The sequence below is a fragment of the Micropterus dolomieu genome, linkage group LG06 (genome assembly GCF_021292245.1).
Source record: "Micropterus dolomieu isolate WLL.071019.BEF.003 ecotype Adirondacks linkage group LG06, ASM2129224v1, whole genome shotgun sequence".
In the NCBI taxonomy this organism is placed as follows: Eukaryota; Metazoa; Chordata; class Actinopteri; order Centrarchiformes; family Centrarchidae; genus Micropterus; species Micropterus dolomieu.
This window is the reverse complement of record NC_060155.1, coordinates 12464191-12482708: the sequence shown is the minus strand read 5'-3', so window position 1 is coordinate 12482708 and position 18518 is coordinate 12464191. Positions and strand designations below refer to the sequence as shown.

The 18518-nt window shown below is 38.9% G+C and overlaps 2 protein-coding genes across 34 annotated transcripts in view; one reads left to right on the top strand and one right to left on the bottom strand.

Annotated features, from left to right (window-relative positions):
• Positions 1–13975, top strand: part of obscnb (obscurin, cytoskeletal calmodulin and titin-interacting RhoGEF b) — a 64497-nt gene extending 50522 nt beyond the window's left edge. For 27 of the 29 annotated variants that reach the window (XM_046051764.1, XM_046051760.1, XM_046051759.1 and 24 more), the window contains 26 exons: positions 764–845; positions 961–1082; positions 1182–1379; positions 1514–1546; positions 1640–1738; positions 3036–3254; positions 3363–3396; positions 3519–3565; positions 3681–3779; positions 4961–5017; positions 5856–5995; positions 7391–7591; positions 7701–7777; positions 7860–8030; positions 8206–8365; positions 8552–8668; positions 8794–8958; positions 9066–9224; positions 9311–9488; positions 9587–9700; positions 9863–10030; positions 10844–10946; positions 11065–11194; positions 11439–11532; positions 11709–11751; positions 12488–13975. In XM_046051764.1, the coding sequence (XP_045907720.1) occupies positions 764–845; positions 961–1082; positions 1182–1379; positions 1514–1546; positions 1640–1738; positions 3036–3254; positions 3363–3396; positions 3519–3565; positions 3681–3779; positions 4961–5017; positions 5856–5995; positions 7391–7591; positions 7701–7777; positions 7860–8030; positions 8206–8365; positions 8552–8668; positions 8794–8958; positions 9066–9224; positions 9311–9488; positions 9587–9700; positions 9863–10030; positions 10844–10946; positions 11065–11194; positions 11439–11532; positions 11709–11751; positions 12488–13601 (4124 nt within the window). In that variant the 3' untranslated portion in view covers positions 13602–13975. Of the gene's footprint in view, positions 1–763; positions 846–960; positions 1083–1181; positions 1380–1513; positions 1547–1639; positions 1739–2100; positions 2243–3035; positions 3255–3362; positions 3397–3518; positions 3566–3680; positions 3780–4960; positions 5018–5855; positions 5996–7390; positions 7592–7700; positions 7778–7859; positions 8031–8205; positions 8366–8551; positions 8669–8793; positions 8959–9065; positions 9225–9310; positions 9489–9586; positions 9701–9862; positions 10031–10843; positions 10947–11064; positions 11195–11438; positions 11533–11708; positions 11752–12487 lie in introns of those variants that run through there. The other 2 variants (XM_046051741.1, XM_046051768.1) reach the window with 2 other exon arrangements.
• A 382-nt stretch (positions 13976–14357) lies between these two features.
• Positions 14358–18518, bottom strand: part of guk1a (guanylate kinase 1a) — a 9867-nt gene continuing 5706 nt past the window's right edge. For 2 of the 5 annotated variants that reach the window (XM_046051771.1, XM_046051770.1), the window contains exons 5-9: positions 17473–17505; positions 17213–17297; positions 17043–17128; positions 16888–16919; positions 14358–16140 (exon numbers count right to left, since the gene is read on the bottom strand). In XM_046051771.1, coding sequence (XP_045907727.1) covers positions 15951–16140; positions 16888–16919; positions 17043–17128; positions 17213–17297; positions 17473–17505 — 426 coding nt within the window. In that variant the 3' untranslated portion in view covers positions 14358–15950. Of the gene's footprint in view, positions 16141–16887; positions 16920–17042; positions 17129–17212; positions 17298–17472; positions 17709–17807; positions 17936–18518 lie in introns of those variants that run through there. The other 3 variants (XM_046051772.1, XM_046051773.1, XM_046051774.1) reach the window with 3 other exon arrangements.

Sequence of the window (18518 nt, the reverse complement as noted above, 5' to 3'; positions counted from 1 at the left end):
AAACAATACAAGATAAAAGCAAGAAAACATTGAAAAGACTAAAATACACGTTTAAGATAAATATAAAATAAGTAAAGTAGAATAAAATAAAAGGGATAAAATAAAGTCAAATAAGATCGGGGAAAGGCTCTCCTATAAAGTATGTTTTAAGAAGGGACTTAAAAGAGTTCACTGACTCAGCTGACCTGATTTCCTCGGGCAGGCTGTTCCAGAGCCTCGGGGCCCTGACAGCAAACGCTCTGTCCCCTTTAGTTTTCAGTCGAGACTCTGGAACAGACAACAGACCTCTGCCCGAGGATCTCAAGGTACGTGCTGGTGTGTATGGGACTAAAAGTTCAGAAATATAACAGGGCGAGAGGCCATGAAGAGCTTTAAAAGTGATCAATAAAATTTTAAAGTCAATTCTAAAACATACTGGCAGCCAGTGTAATGAAGCTAAAATAGGAGTAATGTGGTCATATTTCATATTTGTTCTGGTTAAAAGCCTGGCAGCTGAGTTCTGGACAGTCTGGAGTCGATCAGTAGATTTTTGTGTTAAACAAGTGAAAAGGCTGTTGCAATAATCCAGGCGTGATGAGATGAAGGCATGTAAAATGGTCTCGGTGTCCTTAAAAGTTAACATAGATCGAATTTTTGCTATATATGGGGCTTAGTGTAGACATAGTCTAAAACTTCAACTGGTTCTCACAAGGCTAACAAAATGACACAATCATCCTGATTTCACTGATGACTGTATAATGCTGTACATCATATTTTCCATCAGTGTCTTGCAGCTCTGATTATGACACTGCTGCTGATGCCACTGAGACATCTTCCTATGTCAGTGCCAAGGGCTACATGTCCAGGTGAACTTACTATGAATATTGTTTTTGGGTGTTTTAAAATATATTGCATATATTTTATAAGATTGTTTTTAAAAACTGCATTGTTGAGGTGGACTGCTCTGCTTTCCTCGTGCAGGGAAACTGAGACATTTGAGTCTGTAGCCGAAGATGATCAGCTACCACAAGTTGTGGAGGAGCTTCGTGATGTTCATGTCAGTCCAGGTTCACCTATTGCTAAGATGAAGCTCAAAGTAAAGGGTAAGTTTATTAACCACATAACAGCTGATTGTAACTGTCTTATAAATGAAGTCAACTCATAGACAAGTTCCTATGACTAAAGTTAAGTTAAAATTCCAGGTTTCCCCAAACCCAGAGTATACTGGTTCAAAGATGGCCACCCTCTGCGACCTTCAGAAAGGATTCTGTTGCACTCAGAGAGAGACTTTCATGGCTTGGACATCCTGCGGGTGAAGAGAGAGGATATGGGGGAGTACTCTGCTTACATCAGCAATGTAGCTGGTTCTGCTTACTCGTCCGCCCGACTGATAGTTCTGAGTATGTGTGCAAATGCCTTAATAGTTGCCTATGCAAAAAAGGCATGAATTGTTGTATTTTACATTACTTTGAGCTTAAAAATTGCAGATGTTTACAGATACATTTTTATTTTATACAACTTTATTTTGCAACAGATCCAGGGGAGATTATGCCACAAGATAAAAGAGGTAATTTGACAGATAACCTACAAAAATGACTTTAGTAGATAGAATAGTATGTTATAAGTGACTGTGCTTCTGTTTTACACTATATTTTTACAGACCCCAAAGAGCCCCTGGTACCACCCCGCTTCCTTGAAAGGTTCAGCAACAGGAAGGTGAAACAAGGAGCCAGCATCACTCTGTCTGTCAGAGTAGAAGGTTTGTTTACTTTACAGTGTGATTGTTTTAACATCCTTAAACACCTGAAGTCATCTGGAGAAAGTGCCTTTCATCTTCTGTTAAAAATTACTTATTTATTAGGGTTCATACCGCGTAGCGGTCTGATTAACTTAAAATTTCTCACACAGGTGCAGCTCAATGTGCTCTACAAAAAAGGCTCAAGGACTATTAAGGTCCGCCAAGAGTTTTTTTCCGCCATTTTGAATTTTTTGAAAATCACATTTTTGACATTTCCTCCTAGATCGTAACTCCGATTGCCACCAAATTTTCAGTGAATCATCTTTGGATCAAGCCTATTAAAAGTTGTATAAAGCATGTCGATATCTCAATTACTTTTCAAGATATGGCCCAATGAACTTTGAAAGGGGCGTGGCTCTGGACATGAATGACCACAAATCAGCAACCGTAGGGCCAATCATCACAAAACTCACAGGATATACCTGAACAGTTTGATGTACATCCTTCACTAGGGGGCGCTTCAAGTGCAAGACAGGTGCTTAGCATTACACAAATTACACTATAAATCCCATATTCATTCTCCAATCATCACAAATCTTCCAGGATATGTCCTCATAAGTAACTGAAACATGCCCTGAAAGTTTCATTCAAATCGAACAACCGGGGGCGCTATAAATGCAAACAAACTTTAGGGGATAAAACGCAAATCAGGCTACAAAATACAAATTGTTTGTCCAATCAACACAAAACTTGCAGGATACCCTGAAAGTCCCATTCAAATCGAACACTAGGGGGCGCTATAAATGCATAATAATTGGATGTGGAATGAAACAAATCGAGCCATAGATCAGAAAATGCTTGACCAATCGTTACAAAACTTTCAGAATGTGTTTCATAACAATATTCAACCGTATGTGTGAAATTTTTATGATGCCGATATTGCGAAAAAAGGTATGAACCCGCGAATCGCCACTTGCGGCTATATTTATTATTATTATTATGCACTTGTTTTTAATTAACGATAGGTAGATCTCTACATTTAGTCTGTTTGACAATTTTGTTTGTTTTACATTTTTAAATTCATTGAATTTTTGTATTGAATGTAAATATCTTGTAAACTTTGTGTAAATTTGTATTGTATTTAAATTTACATAATGTATTGTTTTTCAACTCATGGTTGAAAAATTGTGTTTTACTTGTGCTATATAGGACTCCTTTGTAAAAGAGACTGTGTCTCAATGGGATTTTTCCTGTTTTTATATATATATATATATAATTATATTATATTAATAATTATTATTACTTATTACTTTTTCAGGGTCTCCCACTCCTATGGTCTCCTGGCTAAAGGAGGAATCAATGGAAGATGTCCTATGGATCAAGCCAGATACCAAGGGATACAAAATAGCAAGCTCAGGGTGCCAACACAGCCTCATCTTGATGGACGTGGGCACAGAATACACTGGGGCCTACACCTGTATTGCTACAAATAGGGCAGGACAGTCCATCTGCACTGCTCACCTCGAGGTCGATGACAGTAAGGAAAGCAAAGTCATCCAGGAATTTTATATAGAAGTTGTTGATGTTATTGATGCTTTGTGTCAGGTTTGATTATAACTGTATAAATGTGCCCCTCCTCCCCCAGCACCACAACAAAAGAAAGAGACCAAAGCTTCAGAGTAAGTCTTTCTTTAAGGTTTGAGATTCATAATGACATTGCACATAAATAAGACACACATATACTGCACAGTAAATAAATGCAAATATGTGAAAGCAAAATTGAACATTTATTTCTCCTCAGGGTTCTTGGAATTACAGTTAGTTCTCCAGAAGGTGAGGCCAGCAGAGGTGAGACATCATTTTATACCCTAATAATTTTTGATATTTATATAGTAACATGACTTCTTTGTAGTCATAAATACTATGCTATTTATGATGTTATTTCCTCTTTGTTTGTCTAAAGAGGCTAAAATACCCTACCTTGGTGAAGTAGGTACAGAGGAATTCCTCATGAAACTCACCTCCCAGATCACTGAAATGGTATCAGCAAAAATTACCCAAGGTAAGTATATATTATTGACTGTTTTGTCTATGCATTCATTTACAAAGAAATTCTAGTTACAGCACAGTACTTTCTATCAGACATATTGAACAATGTTAGAATATGTGCTGGGGGACTTCCCGAAAGGAAGCAAAAAAAGGCCTCACTTGAGTTAACCTAAACAGTTGATTAAATTTTAAGTGTTTACCGAAAACTAAGCTTAGAGTAACATAATCAGGCTTATTGAAGTCTAGTTTAAACAAGATAAAGCAATCAATTTGTTAGCATGTGACTGCAGCCCCCATGAAGCTTTGACAGTGAGGCAATGGCTTAAAGTAATGGAATATGTTGTTGAATAAATTATTTTAGCTTGGTAACTTGAATTAGGTGTTCAAATTTAATGTCCAGTAAAGTAGTAGATAGCCCCTTTAGCTTAGAATATGGACAAAAAAAACAACAACACAGGAAGAAACAGAGGCTAGCTGGGAAGCTAGGTAGCTGTGGGACATCGGCTATCTGTAAACAGTAAACACTCAACCTTCATGTACAACTAATATCTAACACTGGTTAACCCTGGTGTTAACATGGGATGAAACAGAATCACAAATTGTTTTATTGAGTGTGAAATGATTAATTACGTCGCCATCACACATGCAGCAAGCTAACTGTGACCAGATAACATACTAGGGATTTAAATGTTGTGGACACTATCCAGAAGGAGACCCTATCTTTTAAATCACCCGGTGTTATCTGTGGTTGAAATAAAAATCTGAAGTTTGCCTGTCCCTTTACTGCATTTTGCCATTAACGGTTTTGCTAGTTGCTCATGCTAAAGAGGCAGAATGCATACCAATAATCCACATGTTATGCTGGATAAAGTGCTTCTCTTAAGTGTTTTGATAAATCCTTGTCAGGTTTTGTTGAATTCAGTTGAAACATGTTGTTTAATCGGAATCCTTTAGCACTTCAATTCTTAAATTAAAATACACTATACAATAGATTTGAGGTTGAAACCAAATTTGACAAAGTCCTTTTCTGCTCTTCTGGTGCTTGTTTTTCAGCATGTTTTGCTTTATCCATGAGTATATAACTTAAAACCTCTCATTGATCCATATATAAATAATTTCTTTACCACTTTTACATCCATCAGTTTAGCCACCCAACCAATTACATGCTCATCCAATCATGAATTTGTTATTCAGACAGCTTACAGAATCATGAAGTGCTCCAGTGGATGAAATCTTGGCCCAAAACTACCAGTATGTATCCCAAGTACATCAGTTTCACTATATACATTTTCCCATTGAGGTATTTTTATAGCATTAGATGGCTCGGTACATGACATGTGGAAACAATTTTGATTTACATTTCCTTTTACATAAATATACAAAACATGTTTTATATAATAAGGTGCAGTCACATCAGTCTACTAATTTCTGTCAGAATTATTATTGTTAAAACATCTTTTCCCTTTTCATGCTGTCTGTGGCCCCTTTATACCTCCTTATGCATCACCACTCCTGTGTTTTGAAAATGTATTTCAAAATGATTTTGAATGACTCTGACATCTCACCAACGTATAGCCGAAAATACATGCTCACAGACTGACATGTATAAGGAGAGCTCAAATAAAAAGTACTGTAGCTTTTTTGCATGTTGTCACAATACTAACACAGTCATAGCAAAGCATTTAGAATGAAGTGATTGTTGTGGGTTTTCTTTTTTTATCTAAAATAAATATGTAATTATTTAGAAGTCAAATATAAAATGATATAAGAGGGTAATGATTTAAATGTTTTGAGGAACATTACCAAGTAAATAAAGCACCAGTAGATGCCAGCAGAGAGTCAGTTATGGCTTGAAACAAGCTCTGATGAAAATGAGTGGAGTGTGTACTAATAACTGCCACCAAATACAAGCCAAAAAAGCCGATTTCTTTTCATCTCAAGCAAAGTACAGTATGATAATTCCTTACTTTGCTGTAACATCCTGTTTTTGTGGTGTATAACAATAACAGTTTAAAAGATCCGCTCCAATATTATTTGCACAACTGACCTGTCTTCCTCTGATTGCCTCCCTCCGCCCTTGATGCCCCAGCTTCATTACGCGTACCAGGTGTTGACAGTGATGACGAGACCAAGACCCCTTCTCCATCACCTCATCACGGTCGCTCGCATCCTCCCTCCCTCATTGCTGACTCCTCCTCTGAGTCTGATGAGGGGGATGCTAGGGGAGAGGTGAGTGTTTGCAGTGTGATATGTTGTTGTCCAGAATTGTTTGATTTACTATAAACCTCAATGTTTGTATTGGTCATAGATATGATGAAATCACCCTACATCAGGTAACACTATATAATCTGGTGAAGACCTGAATGTTACACAGACTAACCAGAATGGCACAATATCCCTGCAGTGTTCCGATTTAAGTTATTTGTATGTTGACTCAGTATTATGGTACATTGCCTTTACATACAATAAAGGTTTCACATTTTAGTCTGTCTTAAAAACATATTTACATTCCCATATATGTTCATTGAAATAGTTTTTCCATGGTGGAATCATTTAGCAAGCCTAGTGCTTGTTCTTGGTGGGAATTGTTGGGTTTCTGTAAATATTATCACAGAGTACGGTCTAGACCTGCTCTTTTATGAAAAGCACTATGAGATAACTATTGTTGTGATTTTGCACTATATAAATAATATTGAATTGAATTGAAATTAATTTAACCTGTTCTTACTGGTCATTCAGAGCTCCCTCCCTAATGGGCATGATAGGGGACAAAATCCACAGTCCTCAGTAAAAATGTAGCTAAAATGAGGCTTAAGCAGTCTAAGTTTGTAAATGGGCAAAATTTCAGTACTTTTAGTATGAGATTCAGTCTGTGTGTTTTCTTAGACAACTTTTCTGTGCTGAACTGGTGGAGGCAGAGTAACGCAACGAGGGAATTTTGTAACAAAAAATGGTGAGAATTTGGAACATAATTAAAATAATCTGGCGATCTCAGACCACTGAAGTCCTGTATTAACGTCAGATAAACTTTGAAATACATTTTTGCACAGAATGAGGATTGTAGATGTTGTCCCCCATATCTTGCGTTGGAAACGTATTAGGAAGGGTGCATTAATGGCCAATATCAAAAGGGTCAGTGATTACACCAAGCTAAACTTGTTTCATATGGGAATGAAAAATGTGAATCTATCCTTTAAGACTATATTTAATTAACATAATCAAACGTCTCTATAACAGAACAATTCCTGAAATAAAACATTTGTTCTTTACTTTAGTTAAAAATAAAACTAGGACTCCAAATGAAAGCAGTGCACAACAGTTTAAACATTTCACTTGCAATAACCTGACATTAGTTAACTACACACAACAAGCTCATACCTATCCTATCTGGTCTTTGATCTTGTTATAACTTGGATAATAGAGGCAGGAGATCTAATGCTAGTATTTGTAAGCAATAACAAAATATAATTTGAGAAATAAGGAGAAAAGTGTAAGCCTTTAAAAGTAGAAGTAGGAATGTCCATAGACCCAAGATTGTACAAGAATACACAGCTTCCTGCATTAAAATGTTATGACATTTTGTGAAACCACATGTGCTGTCATTAGTATTCATATTTTTAACAGATGTTTGACATCTATGTGGCAACGGCCGACTACAACCCCACCATGGCATGCAAAGAATCCATCTCTCTAAAGGTGGGACAGTATGTTGAGGTTTTGGACTCGGCTCATCCACTTAAATGGTTAGTCCGGACTAAACCCACCAAAACAACACCATCCCGCCAAGGCTGGGTCTCACCGGCCTACCTTGACAAGAAACTCAAAGTATGTCTTAAAATTACAGCTAATGATCCTCCAACATAACATCTAAACTTTAAATTCTTGAGGCCTTTAAACATTTTTATAAAGTAATTAAAAATGTGTATTCTTTCAGCTCTCTGCTGATACAGGTGACCTTCCAGAGACCAGTGTAGAGGAGGTGTCTGAGGGTGAATACAAGAGGAAATTATTGTAAGTAAAGCATATCTGCACCCACTTAGCAAATAATGGAACTAAAGGACAATCATAACCAACTGTTATTTCATGTCCCTAGCCAACTGATCCAAGACCTGATAAGTAGTGAATCAGAGTTTGTAAAAGAGGTAGACTTCTTTACCTCCCATCACCTGAAGCATGCAGATAGCCCTGATGCACCGCCTGATGTCAGCAGCCAGAAGGATGCCATATTCAGGAACATTGATGATATCAAGTCCTTCCACCACAAGTGAGCTAACCTCTTTGACAACTTGTCATTTTAGTTAGATTTTTGAAAAAAGAAAGTAAAGAACATGTATTCCATACCCAGAGAATATTCTTCTTTCAGAAAAATATAACAAAAGAGAGTAAGATTTACAGTAAGATTTTCGATTCATTCATTTCCCCACAATCATTGTTTTTAGGGCATTCCTCCCAAAATTGAACGACTGTGAGACAGACGATGATGTAGCCATGTGCTTCCTGAAGAACAAGGAGGGCTTTGAGAAGTACCTCCAGTATCTTGTTGGTCAAGGTCAGGCTGAATCTGTTGTCAGTGACAAGGCCGTCCACCACTTCTTCAAGGTAACACCAGAGCTGTTATTTCTGAACTGTGGATTATGCCGTGTGCAAGTAATTTGTTTTGCCAGCCTAGTTAAAGCTGTAATTTCATTGGTAACTTACTTTTGTATTCATTAGTGCGACTGCCAAGGGACTCTGCATCAGTATAATCATTTGAATTTTAAAATTCTCCCTTTCATTACATTGTAGGAGTACATTGAGAAAGAGCAAGCCAGTGCAGACCCTGCAGACCCCCCTGTACGCAGCATCAATGCCTGCCTCCAACAACCACTGGAGAGGATTCAGAAGTACAAGGCCGTCCTCAAGGTGAAATCGTTGACGCACAATATGAAAGAACTCTTGTGCAGTTCAGTTCTCTGCATTATACATAGGAATACTTCACTTTCATGTTTAAGGCAGTTTTATTGAAATCTCATCCCCAACATCTTCAGGAGCTCATTCGAAACAAGGCAAGAAATGGTCAGAACTGCTGCCTACTGGAAGAAGCGTATGCCATGGTATCTGCACTCCCTCAGCGCTCTGAGAATACCCACCACGTCTCCATGATCGAGAACTATCCAGCCACACTGGAAGTATTAGGAGAGCCAATAAGACAGGTAGATAGAGTTACTGTTGCATTCCAGACTAGTACAGCGATCCGAGGCATGAATGAGTTTGTTTGATGTTTATGTATTGTATGATTTTTCTTTTCTTTTGAAACCAGGGACCTTTCCAAGTGTGGGAAGGGGCTCCAGGAATTAGGACATCCTCTAGAGGTCACCATCGCCATGTCTTCCTGTTTAAGAACTACTGTATAATCTGCAAACCCAAGAGAGACAGCAACACTGATACACAAGCATATGTCTTTAAGAACATGATGAAGGTAAGACTTTTAAGACTTACTTACTGTCTAATCTTTCCTGACCAGCACCCTGAACTGTGTTTTCTGTATTCTTCATCCTGTTGCAGCTGAATAACATTGATGTAAATGAGACAGTTGAGGGTGATGACCGTGCCTTTGAGATCTGGCATGAACGTGAGGACTCTGTGAGGAAATACACCTTGCAGGCCCGAACTGTTACCATCAAGAACTCGTGGCTGAGAGACCTCAGAGAACTGCAGCAGCGATACAGCATGCCTGCCTGGAGTAAGCAGAACACACACAGTCTAACTTTTTTTCTGTATTGTACTCTTGTTCATCACCACTTTCAAACATAACCTTCCATGATTAATCTCCTTTTACAGGCCCTCCTGACTTTGATGAAATCCTGGCAAACTGCACAGCAGAGCTGGGACAGACTGTTAAGCTGGCCTGCAAAGCCACTGGAGTACCCAAACCTGCAATTACTTGGTACAAGGGTACGTCATTTGCACCACATTTTATAGGCAGACAGTATATAGACTAATGGTGAGTTATGATGTGTGCCCGTAACTGCTGAGTGACAGACTAACTTCTGTATACAAACAGTATCTGAGGTCACATGTGTTTGATCAGTACATTGGTTTATTTGCTGAATGTAGATGGACGTACTGTGGAGGCAGATCCTCATCACATCATCATTGAGGACCCTGATGGTTCCTGCACACTGATCTTGGATAACATGACAGCGGATGATTCTGGCCAGTACATGTGCTTTGCCACAAGCCCAGCTGGCAGTGCCAGCACACTCGGCAAGATAACTGTTCAGGGTAAGTGGCATATAGAGTCCTAAAATACCTGAATATTTAATTTATATTTAAAAAGTTTTTGGAATTCAGTAATAGATTTTGTGAAGCATTTATTATGTTAACAATTTAGCTTTTTCAGAGATCGCTACAGCACAGTATTTAGTATTTTTACTATGCTCATGAACCTCTATAGTATTTAAACCAGACTGTATACAAAGGTGGACAACACATCTCCCCTACCTCCAGCTATACAAAATGAGGCCAAAATATCCAGGACATGCTTTCTTGCGCTTGCGTGATAGGGGTTGGAGCTGCCATATCAAGGTCCCGCCCATACACCCTGCCCACTCAATTGCGAGCAGGGCTCAGCTGTCAATCATGATGTGAAATCCCCTTTTTATATATTGATCATACATCACTTTCTGAGTCTAGGTTCTGCTTAAGGTTTCTACCTGTTAAAAGGGAGTTTTTCCTTGCCACTGTTGTCTAGTGCTTGCTCATGGTTGGAACTGTTGCGTCTCTGTAAATAATACTACAAACAGTATGGTTAAAAGTAAAGTTATGAATTGGCTCTAAAATGTAATTGAAGCATGATAAAAACTTTCTAAAATGACAGAAACCATCTTTAGAATACATTTAATTGACATGTACTTGGATTTGATGTGTCAGTTTTGCCCATGTCCTATTCACTTACATCGGGGAACAATATTGCAGCCAGCCACCAGGGGGCGACCAGGATGTTTTGCTTTAACTTTTGGGGAGCTGTCATGCCATCCATCTTTATATACAGTGTATGGTTTAAACATGTATAATATTTTGACATATTTCTTGAAGTGCCTCCTCGTTTTGTGAATAAAATGAGGAATGCTACGTTTGTCGCCGGTGAGGACGCTCAGTTCACCTGTGTCATGCAGAGCGCCCCAAGCCCCAAGATCAGGTATGCATACGTTAATGAAATTTGTAGAACACTGTGATTAAATTCAAGAGTTCCTTTGAAACTTCTTTTGCCCTGTGCTGTGCATTAACCTCTGGCTGTTTCCCTGTTTTTGGTGAAGGTGGTTCAAAGATGGCAGGCTGCTGACTGACCAGGAAAAGTATCAGACCTACAGCGAGCTCCGTAGTGGGGTTCTGGTCTTAGTAATAAAGAACCTGACAGAGAGAGACCTGGGACACTATGAGTGTGAGGTTGGTCAACAATAAAAGATCATACTTTAATCACAACTTTATCATAGTGTTATTTAAACTAATATGTCGAGGAGGGAAAACATAAACACTGCTTGTGCGTATAAATTCTGTGCAGAATAACCAATCAATCACTTTAATTCAGCTTTATGATTGTGTTTGCATCCAAGAGCTGACTCTAAGTCAATCAGTTAACAACTATAAGTCATCTTTAGGACTCTAAAAATATATTCCCTGCTTTTGCCAGTTGTCCAACCGTCTGGGCAGTGCCAAGTGTGCTGCGGATTTAGTTCCACCCTCTGCTTTGGCTCGCACTGGTGAGCAGGCCATCACTATTGAAGGTAGGAACACTGACTTTGTCCTTACAAAAGGAGACTCTGAATAATGTGCACTTTTTTCCATAATAATAATGTTATTAATGCAGATTTAAATATACATTTAAAGATGCATCTCATACTCTAGATGTAAGAGTCTTATTTGGTTTATTAAATCTCCTTCATTCTGCTTCCCCCTGTAGTTACTGAGCAGGAGACTAGAATACCAAAGAAAACCATCATCATGTAAGTGTGAACTGGCTAAAATTATCCTTGTGTCTGAAGCATGTTTCCTGGTTGGACATCAGATCATTCTGTAGACAATTCCTCTGTGCATTTCATGTCTTCATAACTTCAGCAAGAAATGTTACCTAGACTATTAAAAAAATGCTTCATATCTAACTGATCCTTTGTCAACATCAAGAATCTTCAAGGGTATTTGTTTCAGGATCCTCTGCAGTTGCTGGCTTTGTCAGACATATGCACTGAATGTTGTATTTTTGGCCCTGCTGTGTAGATATTGCATTGCTAAAATGGCAATTTTTTGTATGTGTGTGCTTCTCTCTGTTGCCCATGTATGAATTGTTGGGAACTACTTAAAGCCCGAGTGCAAAGGATTCTATCACAAGGATGATGAAAGGATGGGCTGTCCTCACCAGGGTGCTGTCATCTTTAACCGCCAACTTTATTACTGCAGCTGCTCACTCAGCATTTATATTTGAGTCCAACACTTCTTACTGTACCGACACACAGCATGCAAGCTTATGGTGGGAAGCGCTGACTTGATGTCAAACTTTCCTGTCTAGTTTTTGAGGAGTCAGCTTTTCCTATTTAGTTACATAGCCCTGTGTCATTTGTACTGGCTCATGAGCGGCGGTGTACGCTCACCAGCTTTAATCAACAGAGTGAAAACTGCATGCAGCCTGGCATTTTGTACAGAAAGTCTCTAATAATGTCTGTTGTATTTTTCTCTTCATGCCAGTGAGGAGACTATAACCACTGTGGTGAAGAACCCACGTATGAGGAGGCACAGGTCCCCTGGCCTGACTGTTGTTGGAGCCCACCGCTCGGAGACCTCCACCCCAGAGCCCCCTGCAGCCAGGCCGAGGAGGATGCCCACTTCAAGAAAGACCACCATCCCAACCCTCTACGTCACTGAACCCGACCGTGCTGAAGCCAGAGCAATGGAGAGCAAACCCAGTTGGGTTGAGGTAGAGGAGGTCATCGAGTATAAGGTCAATAAATCCCCCAGGCTGCCCAGGAGGAGAGGCATCTCACCTGCAGGGTCTGATCGTGCAGCCACTCCCTCCAGACCCAAAAGGTCTCCACCAGAAAACCCAAACGCTAACAATTCCAACAACAAGCTGGTGGAGCAGGCCCTGCAGGGAGATGTCAGCAGCCAGCCGCCGTCCTGGGATGAAGAGGAGAGCAATGTTACTTCTGACTCTGTCTCTGGAATCACCGGAGAACCACATGAGCTCTCATCTGTCCTTACGGGAGCTGGAGAGGACAGCGATGACCTGGATGATCAACAAACTGTCATCTTTGAACCTGATGATGAAGATGATGATCGTAACTCATTCGGACTGCCAGAGCCTCAGATTCTGACCCAAGGAGCCCGAGTCCTGACCCTCGAAGACTTGGAGGACTACGTCCCAGAAGAAGGAGAAACCTATGGCTCCTCCAGCATGCACAACCTTGCTGCAGAAAAGCCCTGTGAGATCTCAGTGCTCCAGAGGGAGATCGGCGGATCCACAGTGGGACAGCCGGTGCTCCTCAACGTGGGGCGGCCCGTAGTGGTCCCAAGGCAGAGGAGTGGCTTCTTCGGTCGCTTCAGGGATCATCTCTCCAGCAGCCTTTTCTCATCTGCTGTCCCCCAAGCCAGCGGAGCCCGGTCCAGGACGGAGAGGCACGTGCCCATCCAAGTGAGCCACGCAAAGCTGGAAGTGAAGCCTTCATACTGCTCAGAGGTGCAGAGAGTTGAGGGTGGGCAACAGAGCTTTAAAACCAAAGTGTCAACGCAGACCTACGGCTACACATCAGTGGGCAACCCAGTCACTCTTCAAATCAGTGATAACCTTTATCAGAACCAGTAGTAGCAATTTGGTACCATAAACCATCTTAGTCTTAAATGGGGACATTTCTACTTACATGATGCATAAGACATATCCTAACCTGAAGTATATTTGCTGCATTTGACAAACCATTCCATTTTGAAGCTGCCCATCAGAAAACAGGCTCTGAGTCTTTTTCTTGCCAAGTGGTTAGAGTCAGATGGTCTCTTTAGACGAGGCGAGTTGGAAAATGTAGTTATAACTATGTCACTGTAAGTCAGTCCCAAACAGTGGACAGAAACCAAGAAATTAAGGTTTGACATTTTACTGATGAACAATTTCAACGACTGTTATTGAGTTGGAAAAAAAAAAAGGAACACATTTTTAAAAACAAAATCATGTTTCCTTCACACAATCAGGAACCTTGACCCATCAATATTAACTCATCCAGGCAGACTCTTGCTATATACATAAACAAATAGTTATATAGTATATTTAGATATATATATTTTTTCGGTTTTACTTTTGTACCTTTTAAGAAATTATGCCTTTTGCAGTGCCTTGGATTTCTGGAGCAGCAAATGTTGGAACTAGTCATGAGGTCATGTCTACATGTTTCTACTTCAGTATTGCTATACATTTATTTAAATATGCAACACTGATTATGTAAATTCATTTTACATAACAGAACTTTGGTGACCGTTGTGGTACATGGGCTATTGTCGAGTTTAATCAAAGCTGTGTGGTCAAATTATAGTCAGTTTGGCAAAATCAAACAGAAGTTCTCTACTACTTTGGTTGTTTGTGAACGATTTATTGGTTTGCAGCTTATGACACTTCTCCGAGAAAATCATTTGGTCGGTGAACTGACAACCTGTTTCACATCTGAGCTGTGTTTGACTGCATTTACGTAATTTATTATTGCAAAACATGTTTCTGCCATTGTGAACTGAATGATATACTCTGCTTTTTAGACATTTTGTGTATGTTAATGCAGTGCAATTTCCTGTGAATACACAGGATATCACAGAGACATTGATATGCAAGTAATAGATATTTAGAGGAGTGACTGCATGTATTTGCTTTTCCAAAGCATATGTGTTCATCTGGAGCAACCAGATCTGTAATTTCATATTTGATGTTTGTGCAAAGTACTTGAGCTCACAGAATTTACTACCTTCTCAATCCAATTTAAAAAGTGACTAGAATACAGTAACTGGCCTCTTAAAGATTTGTGGTTGTGTTGTTTTTAAAAGGTATTTTAGTTAGTTACAAGGATCATGTTATTTATTAACATTTAGGCAATAACAGATTGGAATTGCTTGTACTATATATGTGTAGTTAGGGGAAAGATGTTTGAGTACTCTGTGTTTAATCTGAATTAAATAAATGTACTGCAAATAATAACTATGGCCAGTTTCTTTCACAGTTGTTATTTATAGCACACATACAAATAATTCTTTCAGTATTTTAGTGTAACTTATTAAGTTTTAACAGACAGTGTTCCTGCTGGACGTTTAATGGACTTCATTTTTTTCACAACATGCACATTATTAACAGAGCTGGTTAAGTGTTAATGGAAAGCCAGAGAACTGCATGCATCTCAGAGAGTATGATGTAACATTTAATTACTGTATAAGTGGACACTTTAAAATTAAAAAAAACTTGACTGTTATGGAGAAAAAAAATATACAAATTACAGATGAGTCATAAATATTCTCGGTTTTCAAGTAAAAGGAAATTTGTATGCTTGATTCTAAGCAATGTAATATAAAAACATGCCAAAACTTTAATTGTCCTGTAATGTTAAAACCCCCTCCTTTAGCTAGGAATCAAAACAGTCCACTGAATGTCATTTTACTGGACAAGTTAAGCTACAAAATGATAGTTACACAATATAAAAGTATTACAAATTTAAAACTAAAAGTAAAATTGTTCTGTTATAAAAAAAAAATAAAAAAGCTATATTATAAGCAACATTTTCTACCTCTACCAACTAGAGCACATATGGTTAACCAGCAGACCAAACTTTAATGGAGTTAGCACAGGGTCCTGACATCAAACTCTCACTGTCTGTGTCTCCAGTACATTTCAATGGGTCTGTTTCCCCATCAACAGAGTGCGACTGGCAGCACAAAAAACTCTCAAGTTATAAGAGTAGCATAACTCCCTACCTCCAACCAACACGATACCCAGAAACTCTTTCAAACCCTTAAAATACTCTCTGTTTAGTCCAGGTTGGTGGGGAGGATATAACATTGCTGGAAGTGGTATCTGTGTTTAGTAAACCCAACAGAACATCAAGTAAGCATTATTGGAGTATTTTTTCTTCATACAAATCAAAATAAAAACATGGAAAGCGCTTCCCGATAGTTAAAAAAATGTTCCACTTTACATTATGTAATGTATAATTCGGTAAACCCTACTGTACGTATTCATAGACCACCATCTGAGGGAATGTTCACGACTGGAATGGAGGTCTGTGGTTTTGTGAGGAGTGGCTGGATGGGACCAAACAAACGAGGCAGACTGCTGCTGTGTCTTACGAAGACATGTTGACTTTCTTGACCTTAGTAATTTCCTAGAGAAGGAAAAGAAATATTTTTTTATGCTCCCAATACGAGTAGGTCATGTTGGGCAGGAAATACAAACAAATCTACAACAATGGACTAAGAAATTCAAAGCCAGATGGCACAGTTGAATTTGCTTTTTGCAAGATTCTCGTGTCAGTTGCTTTGAAGACAACTTCGTGTATATCTGTGACATGCTAAAATGAAGTGAAGCTAAGCCCCGCCACTCCTAAATACTGTTGCTATGCCTGTCATGCTTTTCCCTTGCATACCACATATGCAATTTATAATAAGGGGGGCAGATCAACCCCTAAAAATGTACATGAAATTTTGAGCCAGTTGGTACTTGATTTCAGACAGAAGTGGAAAAAAGCAGTCATCTCACTTTTAGTGGGGGACTGTCAATTTTATCAGCTGTAGCTAACTAAGCTAGCGAATTAAGCAAAAGTTAGCTACATGAGTTGTTTGAAAATCCTTAATGTACTAGTTGTGCTAAAGTTACATGCCTCGGGCAAAGAATTATCCTCATCCTCATTGACAATTCATGAAGGGGACATGGAAATAAAGAAACAGCAATGTTCTTGTATTGCCATGTAGAGCTAGTTAGCCAAAATATAAGATCATACTATTAGCTAACATAATCCTGTTTGGATTCTTACATTCTTGGACAGTCAAGACAGAAATTAGATATAATCTTTATTGTTAGTATTTACAGTTTTAACGTTCCATGAGAAAAGGATTTTAGGATGAGGCCTCACCAGTGTGTAAGGCAAACGTAGCGTAGTATAAACTCCACCGAATCCAAGAAAGAAGAGGACAATGTAAACTTATATATAGACTGTGGTAAACTCTGGTACATTATGTGTGTTGATTATCTAAAGTCAAGGACTGTGTTCTACATGAGTTAACTCACCTCCAGAAGGGCATTTTTTAACTGCCCATAAGCATCTTCCAAATTATCATTGACGATTACGGCATCAAATACACCAGGTTCTTTACCTAGAAGGAGATATACTTATGTTCAAAGTTGTGTTTATGAAGTTTATGTGGTTAAATTTTTTCAAACAAATAATAAATACTCACTAAACTGCATGTCCACCATGGCTGCACGTAAACGCTTCTGGAGGTTCTCCTCTGACTCGGTTTTTCTGTCTCTTAAACGTTTTTCCTAAAAGAATACAAATCCACAAAATGCTTTGATGTAAAGAAAGTTTTCAGAAATATTCTGAGCGTCCAAAGCCTGTACGACACCCAGGATCTTCTCTCTCACGGGAAAATAGGAACCTCCAGACGTGTGTGCAGGGCATAAATTAAATTAAAAGTGCATTTCCTTCTTTGCTTACCAGGACAGCCATGGAGGGTGGCTGGATAGAGATGTAGATTGGATTGAGGTCCGTCGTTTTGATGTTCCTCACACCCTGCATGTCAATGTCAAGTATACAGATGAGGTTCTTTGCCTGGACATCTTGCACAGCAGCTTTACTTGTCCCGTACATGTTCCCAGAAAACTCTGCGTTCTCAATGAAATCGCCTTTGTCAATACCCATTTGCATCACCTCCCGTGTGACATAATGGTAATCTGAAACCAGAGAAAGGAGACATAGGGAATACAGATAAAGAAAGCTACAAAGGTTATTTACTGTAACAGTGCTCGTGAAAGAAGAGGAACAAGCAGTACCTTTGCCATTCTCTTCTCCAGGTCGAGGATTTCTTGTTGTATCTGCAGATTGATAAGACATTTAAACAATTATTAAAATATTTGCAGAATAATTTTCTGTCAGTGGACTCATCGATCAATTGACTAATGATCGAAGCAAAAAAAGAATATGGGTCCAGCTTCACTGGGTTTTTTTCCAAACAAAACACAGAAAATCTTAAACATTTTTAATTTTACTGTTTTATGACATTTTATAAATGGATTAATCAAGAAAATAATGAAAGTAATCATTACTTGTGACACCACGATAGTGGAACGAGCTACCACATGCCATCAGAGCAGGGGCATCACTCTCTAACTTCTTTTAACACCTCTAACCCCTAACATGCACTTCCTGTGCCCTTCTTCTTCTATCCCCTTACAATTCTCTTGCATTGATTGCACTTTTTTAACTTTTACTTCTTTCGCTAGGTATTTACCCCATTGATGCCATACATGCTATTAGCTATTACTAGTGTTTATTGCTGCCCTTACTAGTATGTCTTGTCAGTTGTTGATGCTCTGTTAATGCTTGTATGCTGTTCCTCAAATGTAAGTCACTTTGGATAAAAGCGTCTGCCAAATAAGTAAATGTAAATGTAAATTTAGTTGCTGTCCTATTTGAATAAAAAATTGCTTTTGCTTGTATGTGTGATATTAAGGACACATGTAAAACATCCACATCTCCATCCA